This window comes from Babylonia areolata, chromosome 33 (genome assembly GCF_041734735.1).
Source record: "Babylonia areolata isolate BAREFJ2019XMU chromosome 33, ASM4173473v1, whole genome shotgun sequence".
Lineage (NCBI taxonomy): Eukaryota > Metazoa > Mollusca > Gastropoda > Neogastropoda > Buccinidae > Babylonia > Babylonia areolata.
Genome location: NC_134908.1, coordinates 20,017,226 through 20,039,073, shown reverse-complemented (window position 1 = coordinate 20,039,073; position 21,848 = coordinate 20,017,226). Strand labels below are relative to the sequence as shown.

Sequence of the window (21,848 nt, the reverse complement as noted above, 5' to 3'; positions counted from 1 at the left end):
ATGTAAAGATTGCTTTTAGCGAACGAAAATGAGCCAGTGCCACTCGTGAAGAAGAGGCATCATTTGATTGTAATGTCAATTCACAAATTATCAACATGTAGTCCACATAAACGGCAGAAGTTAAGACCATGCTATGAAGCACTGCAACATGAATAAGCCTTGAAGGCAGGTATGGAGTTCTTATCTTGAAGTGAGTCATGCTGTACACCAAGGTGTTGTCAGACCATTTACGAAACTTGCTATATCGATACGGCACATCGTTCCAACCACTCCACAAACCTATACCTGTATCAAAACGAAGAAAAGGTTTAAAGAGATGCTGAAAATCCATCTGTTCCGTTCTTGTTTTTACTGACGCTAATCTTCCACCTATTTTCAAACACTCATAATCGGAAAGTGGAGCGAGAATCCACGTGTCCAGCATGACTAACTTGAAACACTTGTTTCGTGAAGCCACCAACCCCTGGCAGTCAGGACTGCTGAAGGGGCAGTGTTCTGTTTCATCCCGTCCATCTTCACACTCTGTCACCAGATTACAATCCAGATGACGTTGAAAATCAGAGTAGTAATTTACAGAACAGTTAAAAAGGCCGTTTGTCAACTCTATGGGTTGATCATTCACAGACAAGGCAGACACAAATATTTTCAGGCCTCGATGAACGTTCAAGTCATAGTAAAGCTGGATCGTTAGGAATGATGCGTAAATGACCTTAGCTGATGGATAATCAAGACTACACATTCGTTCAACTCTTCGGTGAGCACTGTTTGGGTTTGAATACAATTGTATCCAGTATGGTTTCTCAGATAAACAGGGTTCATATCCTGATATTTCTCGATAACTCATCATGATCCATCCAGAGGGTACTCTCCATTGTACTCTAAGACCCACTTTATATAAAAAATCGCCGATGTATGGTGTTACTATATATCCACAATATTCTTGCACAGACTGAACAATTAACTCGTGACTGTTAATTGTTTCAAAAGAAATTTTTGCCATAGGACTGTTTACGTTGACTGTCACCATGCTGTTTGCACACGACACAACAAACACGTGCTCAAGAGTATGAAAATTACATAACAAACAATACCAAATACCATATCCCATGACCACTGTAGTTTGTCGGTGCTTAAAATCACACCAGTACTGCAGCCTCTCTACAAGAGCACGTACATACATACCTTGTGGTGCCTTGACATGCAGTTTACAGAAAGTGTTGAAACCACCACACATACCATACACCATTCCTTGATGTGCTGTGTGTCGTGTTAAGTTATTACACCCTGACGCATTGACCTGAAGCACTGTGATGTTTGTGTTGTTTTGGTTTAGGATGTACTCTACACCTGGACACATGTCACTGATGTTCAGTGGACCAGCAGGGGTGTTCATGTGTATGTTTTTCACACTCCACCGATGTGTGGTTATGTCAGCGCCCACAAACAGAAGGCAATGTGCCAATCCACACAGAACCGAGATCCACACGGACAAGACGTGTACACTGCCCGCTCTGGTCAGACTTGAAGCTGACACTGTGTGCATCGTAGCTTGTGGTTATGTTCTGGACCATGTGCTGATGTAAAAACTGATGGGGATGACGTATTTAACATGTTCATGGGGATGACGTATTTAACATATTTAAGGTACAGGCTCTGGGCGTGCTTTGGTATAGTTGTTCTTTTCTTTCTGGTGTGCGTGCATGAATAACTATGTGCTTGTACATGTGTGTGAGAGCTGTATGATCAATAAATAGTAAAGAGTGGTAACTCTCTCCATTCACAAGGTACACAACTTCAAGTCAGTGCTGCTTACGCTACCAATTCAGCTAGCACACAGGTAAATAAAAGGTACATTGGAACAAACCCAGACACTGTTCCTGTGAATACCCATTAGAACACTGAGCAAGCCAAGGCAACCGAAGACAAGACAAAACAATTTTATCAACTCCTCACATTGGAATGTTTGTGTCTCCAAACACATATTCCTATTGACGATCATAGAGAAAATACTAAGTGTCAGAACATAAACAATATTTTTAAACAAGTAAGTTACGATTTTAGAAGTAACATGAAACTGATACATGCTCGATCTCTCTCTCTCTCTCTCTCTCTGTTTCCCATTTATTGACTTCAGAATCGAAAATGTCTCACACACACACGCGCGCGCGCACGCACGCACGCACACACACACACGCACACACAGACACACACACACACACACACACACACACATACACACACACAAAGAGACGGCCGAGAGATATATCAATATAGATACATACATGAATACACACACACACACACACACACACACACACACACACACATTTATATATATATATATATATAGATATATATACCTATAATATGTAAATATATACATACATATACATACATATGTCAGTGGTTTCAGAGAGACTGTTGCTGGCCAGTATAACAAACAAGAAGATTTCCTTTTCTTTACAAAATAGTCGACTCCCTACCAGCTGTGTATTCTATGCATAGTGACCGTATATATAGCTGTAGCCGGGTTGGCCGCAGTCGTCACTGGGCCAGCTTAGCAGACGACCTTTGTGACTCGCCCAAGGTTACTGAGGAAATTGGTCACAAGTTATCTCCCTTTACATGGAGCCGTATGATTTTTTATTTTATTTTATCAATTTGTTAAATTATAAACACTTCCTAATAGATGAGATTATAGTTTTTATGTTATTGGACTTCAGAAATATCATACTTCCTAACTGTAATGACATCATTAGGTCAGAAATTCCGTAACTCTTTTAAATTAACATGTGAATGAATTTTGGCACGATTTTCGAAATCCACTCAGTTGAAACATACCTTCGTTTTTTATAAATCAATATAGTTGCTGTGGAATTTAGATTGTGCATTAAAATGTAGATGATTAAGCTTTCTTCTCATGCATCGCTTTCCATATATTATGTAAAATTTCAAGAAAGGCTGTATCCATTCAGAAAGCTGCAACTCTGATTTAATGTTCACCAACTGAAAGTGTACTTGAACTGTTTGCAAAAGTCTTATAGAGAATATACTCACATCCTGCAGTCCTGGCCCCTGTATCAAGATGCACGGACGCAGCAGTGGCCCTATGGAGCCACACTGGCAGAAAAGCTCTGGGGCACCAAAGAAGACCTCATCAAGACCACCACCTTCATTTCCAGCATAGGACTGCAAGTCTGAGACCATGATCACGGGGAACGCAGAAGAAGAAGAAGAAGAACTCACATATTTCTCCATCGCCTAGCTATCTGGGGGCAGGGAGTAGAGCAAAGATACCACGTAAAGTGATACCAGTTGGAAGAGTGGTAGATCCTCAGCAACTATCAGTGATCAATACACCGACATGAAGTGAACCCGTACAGCGATACCAGTTGGAAGAGTGGTAGATCCTCAGCAACTATCAGTGATCAATACACCGACATGAAGTGAACCCGTAAAGTGATACCAGTTGGAAGAGTGGTAGATCCTCAGCAACTATCAGTGATCAATACACCGACATGAAGTGAACCTATACAGCGATACCAGTTGGAAGAGTGGTAGATCCTCAGCAACTATCAGTGATCAATACACCGACATGAAGTGAACCCGTATAGTGATACCAGTTGGAATAGTGGTAGATCCTCAGCAACTATCAGTGATCAATACACCGACATGAAGTGAACCCGTATAGTGATACCAGTTGGAAGAGTGGTAGATCCTCAGCAACTATCAGTGATCAATACACCGACATGAAGTGAACCCGTACAGCGATACCAGTTGGAAGAGTGGTAGATCCTCAGCAACTATCAGTGATCAATACACCGACATGAAGTGAACCCGTATAGTGATACCAGTTGGAAGAGTGGTAGATCCTCAGCAACTATCAGTGATCAATACACCGACATGAAGTGAACCTATACAGTGATACCAGTTGGAAGAGTGGTAGATCCTCAGCAACTATCAGTGATCAATACACCGACATGAAGTGAACCTATACAGTGATACCAGTTGGAAGAGTGGTAGATCCTCGGCAACTATCAGTGATCAATAGATCGACATGAAGTGAACCCATACAGTGATACCAGTTGGAAGAGTGGTAGATCCTCGGCAACTATCAGTGATCAATACACCGACATGAAGTGAACCCGTACAGCGATACCAGTTGGAAGAGTGGTAGATCCTCGGCAACTATCAGTGATCAATACACCGACATGAAGTCAAACACTGACGAACCCTGCACGTCTCGAATGATTCAGAACCCCGCTCTTTTATAAATTTGAGGTTTTATCTTCTGGTAGGTTTTTTACCTTCTGGAAGATGTTTTGCCCTCTGGTAGATTTTTTTTTTTTTTTTTTTTTTTTTTTTTTACCTTCTGGAAGATGTTTCAGGCCCTCTGGTTGATGTTTTACCTTCTGGTATATGTTTTACCTTCTGTTAGATGACACAGCACGTCGTCTGCAACAGGAAACCAAAGTGCAGTTTCCATCGAAAACTCAGAGAAATATTTCAGCGTGCTTGACAGTTAATACCGTTCTGTCTCATCTGTAGAAAATACAATCGAGTTCACACACACACACACACACACACACACACACACACACACACACACACAGATAGATAGTAGACAGAGAGAGAGAGAGAGATAGTAGATAGACAGAGAGAGAGAGAGAGAGAGAGAGAAGGCAGGTCTTTTCACAGATATCTAAGTCCCGCGTTACCATTTTTCCTTTCATGTATAAGAAATACCCGTTTACAAAAAATGCTGTAACTGATGACAAAGTATCACAAAATCGAAATCTCCATCAGGGAGTGTGTTTGCAAGTCTGTGTGGGGTAAATCTATCAGCCGAACAGTCCAGATCAAGCAGTATACGGAACATCACTTCACAGTGACTTGACCAGTGCAGGTTAAACGTGGGACAGCAGTGAAATCACCGGTGTCAATCCTCTGTGCCTTCCTGCTGGTCCAGACGGAACACTGTCTGTGAAAAGTCCTTCAACAGCTGGAATCCACGACTGTCTCTTTGGGTCCGTGACTGCTGTTTTGGAATTTTTTTTTATATCATAATTATTATTTATTTATTTATGTATGTAAGCGTATCTATTATTTATTCACCTTTTTTTTTCTTTTCTCAAGGCCTGACTAAGCGCGTTGGGTTACGCTGCTAGTCAGGCATCTGCTTGGCAGATGTGGTGTAGCGTATATGGATTTGTCTGAACGCAGTGACGCCTCCTTGAGCTACTGAAACTGAAACTGTTTTGGAAGAGTTATTTACCTGTTACCTGCACTTGTTTTCCCTCCATTATCCTGTTGTTCTGCATGACTTTGGTCAGCCAGCACTGGACGGCATCTGGAGATCCAAGTTATCTCACTCAGTACGGCCAGTCCTCTCTTCTCCTCTACACAAACCCCTCGGATGTCCAGTGGGTGTCTGAATGACCCAACCTTTAGCTTCCGTCGTCAGAATTGTGGTATTCTTTGTCAACATTCACGTCTTCAGAATAAGAGCCTTCCCGGCGCTTGTAATATTTTGATGATGGTAATTGGGGTGAAACGCTGTTAACGTCGTCTCTTTCGCCGTTCGTATGGAAAGAGTTAACAGCGTTTCACTCCAATTACCATCATCAAAATATTGCAAGCGGAACGCTCTTATACTGAAGAGGTGAATGTTGACAAAGAATACCACATTTCTGACGATGGAAGCTAAAGTTTGGGTCATTCAGACACCCACTGGACATCCAAGGGGTCTGTGTAGAGGAGAAGAGAGGACTGGCTGTACTGAGTGAGTTAAAACCCCCTTTACATACGGTCATTGTTTCTTTATTCACAGTATATTTCGCTGTTTTGTTTTCTTTCTGTGCTACACATCACTTTTCATTCACAGCTTTGGAAAGTCATAGAACTGAGATCCCCCCCCCCCCCCCCATTCCAGTGTATACACCAACCAGGTATCCTTAACATTGCTGGTGACCCTGCTCGCAGCGCCAAAATTGTTGAAATCCGGAGGATTTTTTTTGTTTTTGTTTTTTGTTTTTGTTTTTGTTTTTTGTTGTTGTTTTTTGCCTGAGGGGTGATGTGTGGAATGGATTATGATTGTTGGTATTACCTTTGATGCGATATCTTTATTTCATTATAAAAAAAGAAAAGAAAAAAGATTGGAAGTATTGTAATTGTAAAGCACTTTGAGTAAAATCATTTGATTAAGTGCTAGACCAAAAGGGTTTTAGGACAATCGGCGATGGGATGGTCCCCAAAGGCCAACAAGCCTCCAAGGCTGCAGCACTAAGAGGCAGTGCAATCTTGCCTCCTACATTAGAGTATTATGTAAGTAATGAAAGCGTTAAATACAAAGCGATCTCACCTCCACATCCTCACTTTTTTTTTCTATGTCCGAGCTGCAGATTTGCTTTTGCACGATGAGTGTGTGTTCATGTATTGATAATGTCTTGACCTGAATACGTTCCCAGGTTAATTCCAATGCTTCTTTGCTGTATAAACCACTTGTCACTTGGTCGAGAGAGTGGGGATGTAACTTTGGCAAGACACACTCCACTATAATCAAATTCTAGCCCAGATAGTTGGACAGCAGATGCCTTCTCTGCTGTTCTGATGGTCACAACACAACCGACTATCACACATTACTGCAATGACGGACATAAATTTATAGTTTCCGCTGAGACAAACATTGAATGGCGCTGCTGTAACCATGGAACATATTTGGAACATAGTGTTCAATCACAGTCGCTCCGTGTTCCAAGGTTCCAGCTGTCAATCATAACTGAATCCACCAATCAAACGACACACGTGAAGCTCTGAGAACAGATCATCTCGCATATTTAGTATTTTCTTCGGTCCTGTGTGCTTTACTTGAATACATCCCTTTCAGGCAGTTCTACGCCACACTGAAGATACAGATACGACAAACAATGTTTTACGTCACATTGTCATGTTTTCCGAAAATGTGCAGAAATTGAATATTGAATATAGAAAATAGTCAAGTCATGGTCAATTCTGGAACTGATAGAATCAGGCTTGTGCCTTTCTTCTTCTTCTTCTTCTTCTTCTTCTTCTTCTTTCAAATGTGTTGTTTCAGTGATTTGTTTTGTGATGTGTTTTCATGTGATGTATGTTCACAAAATTTAATCTTCTCTTTTGTTCGTATTCTACTTCTTGTTGTTTCTTGTTGTTCTTGTTCTTCCTCTCCATACTTTTCCTGCTCCACTTTCCAGGTTGTCTAAGTGGCGTTGATTAACTCCACCACAGATGGGCGCAATAGCCAAGTGGTTAAAGTGTTAAACTTTCAATCTGAAGGTTCCTGGTTCAAATCTCGGTAACGGCGCCTGGTGGGTAAAGGTTGAAGATTTTTTCCGATCTCCCAGGTCAACATATGTGCAGACCTGCTTGTGCCTGAACCCCCTTCGTGTGTATACGCAAGCAGAAGATCAAATACGCACGTTAAAGATCCAGTAATCCGTGTCAGCATTCGGTGGGTTATGGAAACGGTCATACACGTAAAAACCCACTCGTTTATTTACGAGTGCACGTGGGAGTTGCAGCCCACGAACGAAGAAGAAAGAAAGAAGAAACTCCAACACTGCACTCATCGCAAATTCCATCACCCAACCCCTCTCCCTCCACGTGTGTTACACTGGATTACAGCAACGTGTTGTCTCCAGCAAGAAAGACAAGTATCACACAGAGAAATAACTGTGTTGGGATTGAAGTGTAATACAGTATTATACGATGCGATACGAGACGATACACAATACAGAACCTGTATCTGTGTTCTGTAATACAGTATGATATGATGCGATACGATACGATACATGATACGACACGACACGCTATATGAAATGATACATGATATATGATACATCATATGATACGATACGATACGATACGATACGCTATGATATGATATGATATGATATCATACCATACCATACGTACCATACCATACCGTACCATACTATACCATGTGTGTGATTCAGCACATACGGACCATAGTGGACTGGTTTTTGCTGTTTGTGTTGTGGTCACCTTGGTTTAGGGTTTACAAGAGTCATCATTTTGTGTCCATTGTTTTCTGAGAGGGTAAGAAAGGTCTCTGAAGCCACATAGCTGTCCATGGATTTTTGACTCACTTGTGTAAACAAAGTGAGTCTATGTTTTAACCCGGTGTTCGGTGTTCGGTTGTCTGTGTGTGTGTGTGTGTGTGTGTGTGTGTGTGTGTCCGTGGTAAACTTTAACACTGACATTTTCTCTGCAAATACTTTGTCAGTTGACATCAAATTAGGCATAAAAATAGGAAAAATTCAGTTCTTTCCATTCATCTTGTTTAAAACAATATTGCACCTCTGGGATGGGCACAAAAAAAATAAACAATGAAGCCTAATTATATGCAAACTGCATTTACTGTTATATTTATATTTTTTTGTATTCTCTAAACTTGGCATTTTGATCTGATATTCTGACCCAACAACAAGAGCAGTCATTATCATTTTTTGTTCAAACAGGAACTTCTTTTGCTGAGCATGGAAGTTTTATTTATTTTGCAAACGTTTTGGTGCAGATAGTAAAATAGGGAAATTACTCTGTAATTAATGCTAGGGGACTTAATTTGCTTTAAACTGATCTTTCTCATCTTAAACATTACATTTTGAAATTATACTCAATAGATTAAAAGCTTGGATTTAAAAAAAATTTTTTAGTGTATCACAAATGAGTCTTGAAGGCCTTGCCTCTCTTGTTTACTTTTAGAATTATGTAAGCTGCTGTCATCACGTGGCATGTGCTGTTAAAACAGGGTGTGAAGATGGACAGAATGATACACTCTCCAACAGCAGTCATTGCAACGGACTCATACCGATCTGTGGCCGATGTTATAAGATTGTTGACAGCCTGAGTGGATTTGTCAGTGAGAAAACGAATCCGGACGAGATAGCTGATGATTATTGTAAATCGATTGGAGGCAGATTAGGCTCCCCGAAGTGTGCTTTTGACTGGTTAACGAAATTTCGAAACAGTACGAAAACATATTTATCTGACAGGTGGTACATACAAAGGCTGGTTGGTTTGTTCATCGGAGACAAGTCATTGCCAAATATGTATATACATTCTGTGATTCACGAAGACAGAACAGTCATTCATAATTTCATTCATTTCTGTGCCGTTTCTTATGAAGTTCTTTCTGAGTCAACACGCCATTGGTTGGTCAGCTTTGCATCATGTTTTGAGTTTGAATCATGGGAAGATATAGGAACTAATTACTCAGAAATTGGGTCATTTTGTGAATTCAAACATAACAAGACATATATAAACGTTCATCACACACAAGGAATTTCCTTTACCAACACAAATGTTTTGCTGTCTGAGGGAAAGTCATATATGTGCCCTGATGGACAGTTGACTCATTCTTTTTTTCTGTGTGGCTCTAACCACCATAAAGTGTGTGGTAAGGAATTCTCAGCGCCTTGCACTTTTTCTCGTCAGCTGTCATACATCAACACATCTGACTCTTTAGACCGGCAGTTTCCTGCAAACCACTTATTTGTATGTGAAAATGGTCTCAAAATGATACATTACACTCTGGTGTGTGACCTTATAAATGATTGTGAGGATAAGAGTGATGAATCTTTTTGTAAGCACCCTGTTTGTATCAATGCGTTTAAATGTGCCAACGGTCAGTGTGTGTCCTTTGACAGGGTATGTGATCGAGTGTTCCATTGTCTAGATGAGTCCGATGAACAGAATTGTTATGTATCTAGACTCACAGACATTCTGAAACAGTCAGGTCCACCTCCAGCTCTTGTTAACTTCGATGGCATCAGATACTTCATTTCCATTCCAATGATTTCCAGTGAGTCCTGTCCTGACAGCCACTATCGCTGTCCTGGTGACGTCAATAACTGCCTGCCTGTCTACACACGTTGCAATGGGTTGTACGACTGTACTGACCATGAGGATGAAGAGGGCTGTGAACAACTGAAATGTCCGGGACTTTTTCGGTGCAGACTTTCAACAATGTGTTTACATAGTGACCACATGTGTGATGACTGGTCTCACTGTCCAATGAATGACGATGAATTAGGATGTGACATTACCTGTCCTGTGAACTGTCTATGTCAAGGTCACTCATTTCTGTGTCCTCAGCCTTTCTCTGCAGCTCTCTTCCCTCAGCTCCGCTACCTGGATGCTACAGGTTCAGGTATGACACTGACAGATATGATCAATAAAACCCTCCTTATTGCTGCGGTTTTAACACACTGTTCTATAACCAACATTCCTGAAACACACTTGATTAATGTAAGGTTCCTTGATCTCAGTAGTAACAAACTGCACAATCTCAACCTGACTTCTCTTCTTGGGTTACACAATCTCCAAACACTCTCCCTGTCCAACAACCCCCTTACCTCACTCCACGCTAGTCTCTCACCAGTTAACCAGCACAGTGCACTCACAGTGCTGGATCTGTCCCACACCATGCTGACAGTGTTTGACTCTAAAGTCCTCTCACTGTTTCACCGCATACAGAAACTGAATTTAACATTCACTTCCATTCACACCATCAGCTCAGCTGGGTTCCGCTTCACACCACAATTGACTGAACTCTACATGGATGGCAGCCCTGTTAAAATGTTTCCACCCGACATATTCAAAGATGTTTCTACACTGCACTTCATATCCACACATAACTATAAAATTTGCTGCACTGAAATACTTCCCGACACTTTTGATGATGTTGATTCTGCTTGTATTGCCCCAAAAGATGAAGTTTCTTCTTGTGAAGATCTGTTGCAGTCATGGACATACCGTGGATTTCTGTGGCTGATCGCCTGTCTCTCTCTGACTGGTAACGTCTTCTGTTGTTGTGCTCGGATGTTTGTGAAGAGCATGAAGTCTTCAAGTGGATTCAGTGTGTTTGTCATCAGCCTAACAATGGCTGATTTTCTGATGGGTGTGTACATCACTATCATTGGAGTAGCTGATGAACAGTTCCGTGGAAAGTATCTGCATAATGATGGCGCATGGAAAGCCAGTGTGGCCTGTAAGATTGCTGGCTTTTCGTCTCTGTTGTCCAGTGAGGCATCAGCCTTTAGTGTCTGGCTTATAACACTGGATCGTTTTATTGTCCTTCGCTTTCCTTTTAGCACCAAGAGGTTTGAGAGAACATCAGCAGCAGTGGCTTGTCTCTGTACTTGGTTGGTTAGTTGGTTTGTCGCCTTGATACCATTACTTCCATTTACATCACATTGGGAATTCTATGGCCAGACAGGTATTTGTATCCCGTTACCTGTCACAAGACGAGAGTTCAAAGGAAGAATATATTCTCTTAGTATTTTAATCTACCTAAATTTTATTCTATTCATATTTATCAGTGCTGGTCAAGCATTCATTTATTGCACAATACAAAACAATGCTCTTAAAACTAATTCTACCAAAGTATCACAGGACATGACCATAGCACGACGACTGATCACTATCGCAGTGACAGATTTCATGTGCTGGTTTCCTATAGGTTTGTGTGGGATGCTGTCATTGGCAGGAACTGCAATTCCTGCAGAAGTGAACGTAGCCTTGGCTGTATTTGTTCTACCCTTGAACTCTGCTGTCAATCCCTTCATGTACACGTTCAACACTTTGGCTGAAAAGAGAAGGAAAGCTAATGAAACTGAACTTCGTAAATGGCTGGAATCCCATTCTGAACTGATCGGTGAAGGTGGCCTCACATCATCATGAAGCCTCTTCCTACATCTTCATGAATACTCTGACTGCCTCTCTCTCTCTTTGTCTGCCTGCCTGTCTGTTTCTGTCTCTATCTCCCCACTCTCTCTCTTTCTCTCATTGGTAGTTTCGTTGCAAATTATTTGGACACAACTTTGTTAATTAAAAGTAACAACAACAACACAAACAACAACAACAAAAAAAAAAAAAAAAACCCAACTCAACAAAACAGACAAAGAAGGGAAAATGAATTCAAATGATAGGTCTCTCTCTCTCTCTCTCTGTTTCTTTACATTTACTGATACATGTTTGTTGTTGTTGTTGTTGTTTTCTTCCCCCAAATGTACTTGTGTATGTAATGCAATCCTGTAATGTTTCTGATGTAGATATTATTAAAAAAAAAGAAAAAAAAGAAAAAAAAAAAGAAAAGAAATCTTAACATCAAAAGCAAAAACATCAAGAAAAAAGATTTCTCGCCAGGTCTTCAATGTGGAGCAGTTGTCTTTTTATCGAAAACATCAATTTTAATAGACTGACAAGCGCTGATGGTATAATGTGGCTATGTGTTTTATATCTTGTCATTTATCGGTTTGGAAAAAAATGACCTGGACAGGTATGACATTGAACGACTCGAAGAGTGTTTTCTAAATACAAGTGTGCAGACCTGCAAGTACCTGAATCCCTTACGTGTGTATGCGCACGTAGAAAATCAAATACGCACGTTACAGATCCTGTAATCCATGTCAGCGTACGGTGGGTACTGATAATGACAAGCTAAATGCCGCTTAAAACGAAGAACTTGGTGTACTTTTACCGACAAACCCACGGCGTGGGAAAATGCAAATAGTGTGGGACCGTCAGCCATTCAATGCATTCAGTCATGGATGAGTGAGATTCCTCCACCTGAAGGTATCATTTCCAGTGGAGTGATGGCCTACAGGTAACGCGTCCGCCTAGGAAGCGAGAAAATCTGAGCCGCCTATATTTTCTCCCCCCCTCCCCCACTAGACCTTGAGTGGTGGTCTGGACGCTAGTCATTCGGATGAAACGATAAACCGAGGTCCCGTGTGCAGCATGCACTTAGCGCACGTAAAAGAACCCACGGCAACAAAAGGGTTGTTCCTGGCAAAATTCTGTACAAAAATCCACTCCAATATGAAAAACAAATAAAACTGCACGCTGGGGGGAAAAAAAAAGAAAAAATGGGTGGCGCTGTAGTGTAGCGACGCGCTCTCCCTGGGGAGAGGAGCCCGAATTTCACACAGAGAAATCTGTTGCGATAAAAAGAAATACAAATACAAATAATCAGATCGATGTCCCATTGCATTTTGCTGCTGCTGGGAGACGTCTGCATCAATGTAAAGTCGGTATCAAGCAGAAGTTTTAATTTTCTTTCTTTTGTTAACGTCTTTTCACTTGTAAATGATATTATGGGGGGAGGGGGAGGGGATGGGGCTTGGGGGGTGGAGGGGGGGGGGGTAGCACATCTGTGTGCGCGTGAGGTGTGGGGGGTGGGGGGTGAGGCGGTGGGAAGAGGTGCTGGGATGACTGACACAGTAAAAGGTACATAAAAAAGTGCAGGAGGTTAGAACAGGAAGAACTTCGAAAAGGAGGAGTTTGTGTATGGTCATACATATACTAACCATGTCAAACTGATGCAAACTACTCCTACCGGTTTGCTCTGCTTGACCTAAATAACTGAAAGTAATGTATTACTATTTCAAACGTAATCATTATAACAAAAACATAATAAATCAACCGGACTTTGATTCAAATATTCTGTGATTTGTCGGAGTGAATGAATAATTATTCAAAATCTCTTCTAAGGACAAATACGTGTTCTGTGGAAACTGGTCAGTGAGTTTTTGAAAGACCAGTTGCTTTGTTCCAGGACACTCGACAAGTATGTGATTTTCTTTTCCGCATGAACACTATGTTTTTGCAATATTTTGTACGAAGGGCATTCAAACGAAATCGATAAATCAGACTATGATTGGTCTTGACTGAAAGACAGATAAATTATACAAGAAAGCCTTTGGGTTACTCGCTGTAACTGCCTTAATACATTGACGGTAACATTGGCAGTAGGAATCTTTTAATCTATTTTTAAACCGGTCGTAGGAAACTTGTTCAATGCAACTATAACATTCTTGTAGATCTAGTGGTATACTGAGGACTGAGCCTGCGCAGTTGCGTGCTGCCTTTCTGGCAACCTGATCTGCCCGCTCATTTGATGGAATCCCACAGTGCGAAGGCACCCATATGAAAGTTACATGAGTGCCTTTGATTGTCAAAAGATGTATAATGTGTTTCATTTCGTTTTTTTTTCTACTCAAGACGTAATAATTTTTTTTCAAAGTTCGAAGAGCACGCAACACTGATTTCGAATCTACGCAGAGGAGAATTTGTCTATCATTTTCAGAAAGATCCTGTAACCCATGTCAGCGTTCAGTGGGCTATGGAGACAAGAACATACCCACCATGCACACCCCCGAAAACGGAGTATGGCTGCCCACATTGCGGGGTAAAAATGATCATATCAGTCAAAGCCCACTCGTGTACATACGAGTGAACGTGGGAGTTGCAGCCCATGAACGATGATTTCTGAACCTAGTTTTTACACCCAGGAGAATAATACACAGCATGCTCATGCTCACTCCACCAGAGTGTGTTCAGCCGACTCCAAGAAACCCAACGTCGTCAAAACCTGACGGACTTCCTCCCGGTAACGGACAGGGTGCTCCTTCAGTATCTTCACGTGACCAACGTCCTGGAAAGACTGCACGTGAACTACGGAATCACACTGACGCCTCCACGTCACACACGAACATCTCCAAAAGCCACACAGGATTCAAGGGGTCTGCTGCAGGGTACAGAACGAGTTTGCCGGGGACTTTTGTCCAGGGTGAACGTGACGCCGACCTCCTCACGTAAGCGTTGACAGCGGAGTCGCACACCAGAGACTAAAGAAAAGTAGTTTACAGACTGACTGTACGAAGCTGGGGAGAGGTGGTGGCGAGGATCGTAAGGCCGTGTCTGTAAAAAGTGGTGTGTAAAACGGGGGAGTCCAGAACAACGCCTGGCACTCTGTTCCGTGAATCAACCACCTCACTGACTCTACTCGCACCCCTTGGCAATGGGTGAAGAAGTTTGCTACGTGGGTCTGCTGGCGAGGATGTCGAGGAGGGGGTCCTTGGATCACTGGACAAGTCAGCGTCTTGGGCGAGGTGACTCCTCGTGTCCATTGCTAGTGGGTGAGGAAGGTTGCTACGCGAGTCTGCCGGCGGTGATGTTCAGGTCCATGCGTCGCTCCTCAGGTCAGCGTCTTGGGCAAGGTCTCCCGGCACCTGGTCAGTGTGTCTTCCGTCGGGGTTCACCATCAGCATGCAGCCAGCAAAGGCCAGGCCCCCTGACAAACAGTGCAAGATGAGAGGCCTGTTGGTGATGTCTGTGGACTGGTCCTGTGATCAGTGCTGGATGAGAGGCCTGTTGGTGATGTCTGTGGACTGGTCCTGTGATCAGTACTGGATGAGAGGCCTGTTGGCGATGTCTGTGGACTGGTCCTGTGATCAGTGCTGGATGAGAGGCCTGTTGGTGATGTCTGTGGACTGGTCCTGTGATCAGTGCTGGATGAGAGGCCTGTTGGCGATGTCTGTGGACTGGTCCTGTGATCAGTGCTGGATGAGAGGCCTGTTGGCGATGTCTGTGGACTGGTCCTGCGATCAGTGCTGGATGAGAAACCTGTTGGTGATGTCTGTGGACTGGTCCTGCGATCAGTGCTGGATGAGAGGCCTGTTGGCTATGTCTGTGGACTGGTCCTGTGATCAGTGCTGCCTGTTGATGTCTGTGGACTGGTCCTGTGATCAGACAGTGCTGGATGAGGGGCCTGTTGGCGATGTCTGTGGACTGGTCCTGCGATCAGTGCTGGATGAGAGGCCTGTTGGTGATGTCTGTGGACTGGTCCTGTGATCAGTGCTGGATGAGAGGCCTGTTGGTGATGTCTGTGGACTGGTCCTGTGATCAGTGCTGGATGAGAGGCCTGTTGGCGATGTCTGTGGACTGGTCCTGTGATCAGTGCTGCCTGTTGGCGATGTCTGTGGACTGGTTCTGTGATCAGTGCTGGATGAGAAGCCTGTTGGCGATGTCTGTGGACTGGTCCTGTGATCAGACAGTGCTGGATGAGAGGCCTGTTGGCGATGTCTGTGGACTGGTCCTGTGATCAGTGCCTGATGAGAAACCTGTTGGCGATGTCTGTGGACTGGTCCTGTGATCAGTGCTGGATGAGAGGCCTGTTGGTGATGTCTGTGGACTGGTCCTGTGATCAGTGCTGGATGAGAGGCCTGTTGGTGATGTCTGTGGACTGGTCCTGTGATCAGACAGTGCTGGATGAGGGGCCTGTTGATGATGTCTGTGGACTAGTCCTGTGATCAGTGCTGGATGAGGGGCCTGTTGGTGATGTCTGTGGACTGGTTCTGTGATCAGTGCTGGATGAGAGGCCTGTTGGTGATGTCTGTGGACTGGTCCTGTGATCAGTGCTGGATGAGAGGCCTGTTGGCGATGTCTGTGGACTGGTCCTGCGATCAGTGCTGGATGAGAGGCCTGTTGGTGATGTCTGTGGACTGGTCCTGTGATCAGTGCTGGATGAGAGGCCTGTTGGCGATGTCTGTGGACTGGTCCTGTGATCAGTGCTGGATGAGAGGCCTGTTGGTGATGTCTGTGGACTGGTCCTGCGATCAGTGCTGGATGAGAGGCCTGTTGGCGATGTCTGTGGACTGGTCCTGTGATCAGTGCTGGATGAGAGGCCTGTTGGCGATGCCTGTGATCAGAGACTCTGACATGACTGGCTGGGCGTCAGTAATCTGGTCTTGTGTTGGCATGGATATCGTTTTCCTGGGTGTTATTGTTATTATTATCATCATCATTCTTATTCGTGGGCGTTATCATTATCATTTGTGGGTGTTATTTAAATAATATTATGATTATCATTACTTGCGAGTGTTATTATTTTCATTATTATTTCTGGGTGTTATTATTATGATTATTATCATTATTATTGTTGTTATTATTATCATCTTTTTAAATTATATTTTACAATGAATAAATACGAAAGCAACGACAGCAGCAGCAAAAGTAGTAACAACTACTGCCACATATGCACGTATGTACACATCAAGCGGCGTTCTCTGTGCGTGTGTGTGCATGTGCACGCGTGTGTGTGTCTATGTCAACTACGATAGATCCGAAAATAACAAGGAAATGAAAATATATCAGTTCTGCCCTTCTTATGCCTCTCCCTCTCTTTTTTATCTTCCTGTGTGACCTATGGATGACTATTTTCATGTGGGTTTTTTTTTTTTTTTTTTTTCCCCCAGAGAGCTGGATGTAAAACAAAAGTAGTAATGCATATTCCACTATCCTCTTGAAAATTTTTTTTTTTTTCTCGTTTCATTTTCCAAACTCTCTGTTGTCAATCATACATGACTGACTATCATATACATACTACAGGATGACACTTATTAGATAGTGCGGTGACATGTAGTGAGAAACTGGCTGTAAAGATAAAGACACATACACACACACACAGAAGACTGTAAGGAAGATAAATATGCATTCACACACACACACACACAGAGGTAATTCCCCAAACACAGTGTCAATAAAATATTTATTAGTCAAGACATAAGCAGTGATACTTTGTCAATGTGGAAAAGGACAGAAACGCACCGCACCGTTGAACACACACATCCCTTCAGCACATGCACACACTCACCACCACTGCCGTCACACAAGTCCACAAAAAATACCGCACTAACCAACATCTGATTTAAACTTCACACAAAATCTACATTCCAAAGAAATGTATGACTGAAATATCTTTTATTCTTTATTATCAATATGCTTTTTTCTTTTTTTTTTATCACATAACATGAAACACACGCATTGTATTCTTCATTGTTCTTGTTAACAGTGGGGCTTGGTTCTGTTCTGTGTTACGTTCTCTTTTTCCAACAGAAGACAAAGAACCCTGTAAACTCCTCTTGTGATTCGACAACATTATGCAATTTACACGGAGTAAATGTTCATGTTAATATCTATCACTCAACCTGATGCTGGGCATTCTAATACAGAATAATAAACGAAAACATCATTTCCATTCTCAAACAGCCCTAAAATCTTGATACTGCAAAAACCTGAACCTCAAAGAAGAAGCAACACTCTACACAGTCAAACATATGTCAAAACTTAAAAAAATCAAAAGCATATGTGTAAATAACACGGTCACAGTTGGGAAAAAAAAAAAAAAAAAAAAAGAGAAAAGAAAATATGGAATATGTATAAGCATACATCTAGCATTCAGGCTGTCAAGATATAAACTCGTATCCAATTTATCCATGAACAGAACTGATAAATTCCACCAAACTCCTCAAATACTACTGATAAATTCCACCCAACCCCTCAAATACAATCCAAGATGAACAAACCAGCTCAGCAGAAAGGCACTGTCCTTTGGAGTGCATGCTTCATTTAGGTGTTGCGTTTTTGATTCTGCGTTATACTCATCATGGGTTCTTTGTTGGTGTCAGCTGCTTTCCATGTATTTCATAATATAATAATGTGTTTGTAAAGAACACTTCTGTGTATTTTGAGGCAATGATGCTCATAAAAAAAAAAGGATCTTAAAAATTTTTGGTCATGTATTTTTTTTTAGGTAATGATATCAACAATTTTACTGTTGAAACGGAACAGAACTTGAACCTGTATTTATAAAAAAAAAAAAAAAAACACAACAAAACAAACCCCAACAACTCATAAAAAGAAGAAGAAGAAAAAAAATCTTGAATCACATCTTGAACTATAATGACACTGTAAACATACCAACACCCTTCTCTCAGAAACCAACACCCAGCTTACCTCTCCTCTCCCCTCCCTCCCAACAACCCCCCCCCCCCCCCCACACCCCACATCCCCCAGACACACCCCCCCCCCACACACACACCTCACTTTCCATCATCATCCAATCCCCCCAACAGCAGAATGGTGAAGCCCACAGTTACACACAAATAGGGCCTAGGGCAGGGTGGCATCAGCGATTCCAGCTGCGGTGAGTTTGCTCTGCGTCAACAGCTGTCCCAAGTCTATAGAGTCAGCATTATTAATTAAAAAAAAAAAAAAAAAAAAAAAAAAAAGGGGGGGAGGAATACAAAAAAAGGTTCCACAGCTATTAGGGCAAGGATTTCATGTCTGTGAAGTCTAGGGCTCGGCATGGCCCAATCCTCTCCTTCCGATATATATATATATATATATTTTTTTTTTTACCTTCCTGATCAAAGTCAGATACTTATTCACGCATCTGGGCAGCGTGAAGAAAATCGGAGAGAAGTGCCTTTTTACAGAACACAACAGCAGCAGGCAGAAACAGAAGGGGGAGGGGTTAACCGTGACCACTGAATCAGAACTCCCACAACGCCTTTCGGATTCCGCCATGGCAGCAGTTACAGCACAGCAGAGTTGGCGTAAAGTTGGGAAAAAATTCTAAGCAAACTTAGCGCCGCTAGCATCGCTCATGCCATCCATCCCCTGTCGTGCCCAGGTGTGTCTGCGGTGTGTGGTGGGGGTGACGCTGGGCTGAGCGTAGCGGGCTCACACGCCGCGGTTCTCCAAGTCCTTGACCTTGTAGATTCGAACCAGCCAGTGCTCTGTGGTGTAGGCTTCTTCCAGAACATCCAGCTCAAAATCCTTGTTGCCGATCTCTGCGTTACGCACACGGTCATATCCAGTGGGCTTGCCTGCACACCACACGTCATAATAATAATAATCATGTTGACAGGCGCAATAGCTGAGCGGTTAAGTGTTGCACTTTCAATCTGAGGGTCCTAGGTTCAAATCTTGGAAAAGGCACCTGGTGGGTAAAGGCTGGAGATTTTTCCGATCTTCCAGGTCAACATATGTGCAGACCGGCTTGTGCTTGAACCTCTTTGCAGAATATCAACTACGCACGTTAAAGATCCTGTAATCCATGTCAGCGTTCTGTGGGATATGGAAACAAGAACATACCCAGCATGCATACCCCTGAAAACGAGGTATGGCTGCCTACATGGCGGGGTAAAAACAGTCGTACACAAAAAGCCCTCTCGTGTACATGTATACGAGTGAACAGAGGAGTTGAGGCCCATGAATGAAGAAGATTAGGCTGGGGAATTTTTCATGGGGAAAAATCCTCTGAAAACAGGCTCTTGTCACGACCCCGAGTGCGGTGCTTGTTCATTACTTATTTGTTTTATTTATTGTTGCTCACAGTCCAGGCGACCGCATAGGGCCATATCGGGATTATCAAACCATACAAATGCTCAACCGCGTCAACACAAAACTGTCACATCTACACACACACACACACAAAGCACCTGGACAAACCCACAAAGCACAGTTCATGACACACTATCCCAACCATTCAGCTCCTCAGGGCGAATAAGACAAGGCCTGGCTAAGGACCTCAGCCCTTCTGCTTAATTCATCATCCCAAGATCACAAAAATTCGTGAAAAAAGGGAACGAAACAATCCTTCAAAGCAAAACAAAAAGTACATAAAAAGGCTACATGTAGGCTTATTAACTTTTTCATCCCTGCAGCATGGTTTTCCGGTTTACAGGATTTTTACCCTTCATTCCTGGAGGCCGGAAAACCGTGCAGCAGAGAATTCCCCCTTTCCTTCCTGCAGCCCGGAAAATCAGTTCTCACGGTAAGCGCTTTGAACTTCCTGCGAGTCGCGTCATCAGTGCGCGTCATCTATCCTTGACTGGGTCACTAGCGGGGCAGTGTTTAGGAGTGGAATGGATGCCAGACACCCCATTCCTAGGCCGTGGGAAAGTGGGCCGATGTGCTGTGTAGACACACGGACACAGAAAAACGGAATGTGTAGAAAGTTCGGATTGTGACCAGTTTTCTGATGATGAGTTTTACAACGCTCTAACAGATAATAATTTCGATCTATTTCAAATGAACGACAAGGAGAGAGTGCAATTAGCTGTTGCTACAGAAGCACAGATAGCGGGTGATGAAAAGGTAAAAAAGTAAGAAGTGTGAAAATTGTGGCGTATACTTGTGCAGTAACTGGCATGACTGCTTCAAGGTATATCACACACGTGTCACCTTTGTGTGACATATTACGTGATGATTGTGACATGGACATGCGTATTTAGAGACAGTATCGTTTCTGAGTAGTTTTTGTTCAAGAATTGTGTAGATAATGATCTGATTCTGGCTCAGTGACTGTTAGTGAAGTGAAAGGCATATATTCTCTTTGAGACAAAGTTCAAATCATTCATGTGATAAGGACAATAGTAGTGACAATTGTGACAGTTTTTCATGGATATGACTAGCAGTGTGGCACTGAGATACATATGAGGCACTACTTGGTTAGTACCTGGATGATGTGCAAAACACTGTCCTGCATGTAGTACGTACTTGTATGCATTGTGTTTGACCCCAAAGTCACCGGTTTTACACCTGAGTGTCACCAGAGATGTCACCCTATAGTGTCAACAGGGTCTCAGACAACTTCTCACATCAATTCTGAACACAACAGTATATGACAATCTTAGTGCACTGTAATGAGCCGCGTTACTGTAAGCCTCCAAAATAAGTACCCTGCTTCATACTTTCTTTCTCTTCTCTAAATCCAGGAAAAAAGGGAATATGCGAATGGTAGGGATCTCGGAACAAGGGGGAGTAATGGTTCATAGAAAAATAAGAACGAAAGAGTTAACAACACTGCAGAATGGACCTTTAATGGCCTGAAGCACACCTGGGGTACCATTCAGAGACTGTCCTAAAACAGACAAGAGTGGTTGTTTTTCACTGCTGCCCTTCATGCCAAGCAGAATAATGGGCAGTAAGCAAGCAATTACATAGTGCTTGCCTGAAAAAAAGAAGAAAAAAAAATGCTTGAATTACAAAGAGAAGAAAACATGATTCATGAACAGGTGTGCCAACAGAAACAAAACAAAGTGTTCAAAACTGTGACAAAAATCAGGTGAGCGTTTCGGATTGTAATAATCACAGTGCATCATTCGAGCGACCTTTTTTTTTCATCATCTTTTTGTCACAGCAAGACTGTCATTTATCAT

The 21,848-nt window shown here is 42.6% G+C and overlaps 1 protein-coding gene across 2 annotated transcripts in view; it reads right to left on the bottom strand.

The window, feature by feature from the left end:
• Positions 1–18,704: 18,704 nt before the first annotated feature.
• Positions 18,705–21,848, bottom strand: part of LOC143276801 (dolichyl-diphosphooligosaccharide--protein glycosyltransferase subunit STT3A) — a 38,072-nt gene continuing 34,928 nt past the window's right edge. For both annotated transcript variants that reach the window (XM_076581450.1, XM_076581449.1), the window contains exon 16: positions 18,705–19,511. In XM_076581450.1, the coding sequence (XP_076437565.1) occupies positions 19,366–19,511 (146 nt within the window). In that variant the 3' untranslated portion in view covers positions 18,705–19,365. The remainder of the gene's footprint in view (positions 19,512–21,848) is intronic.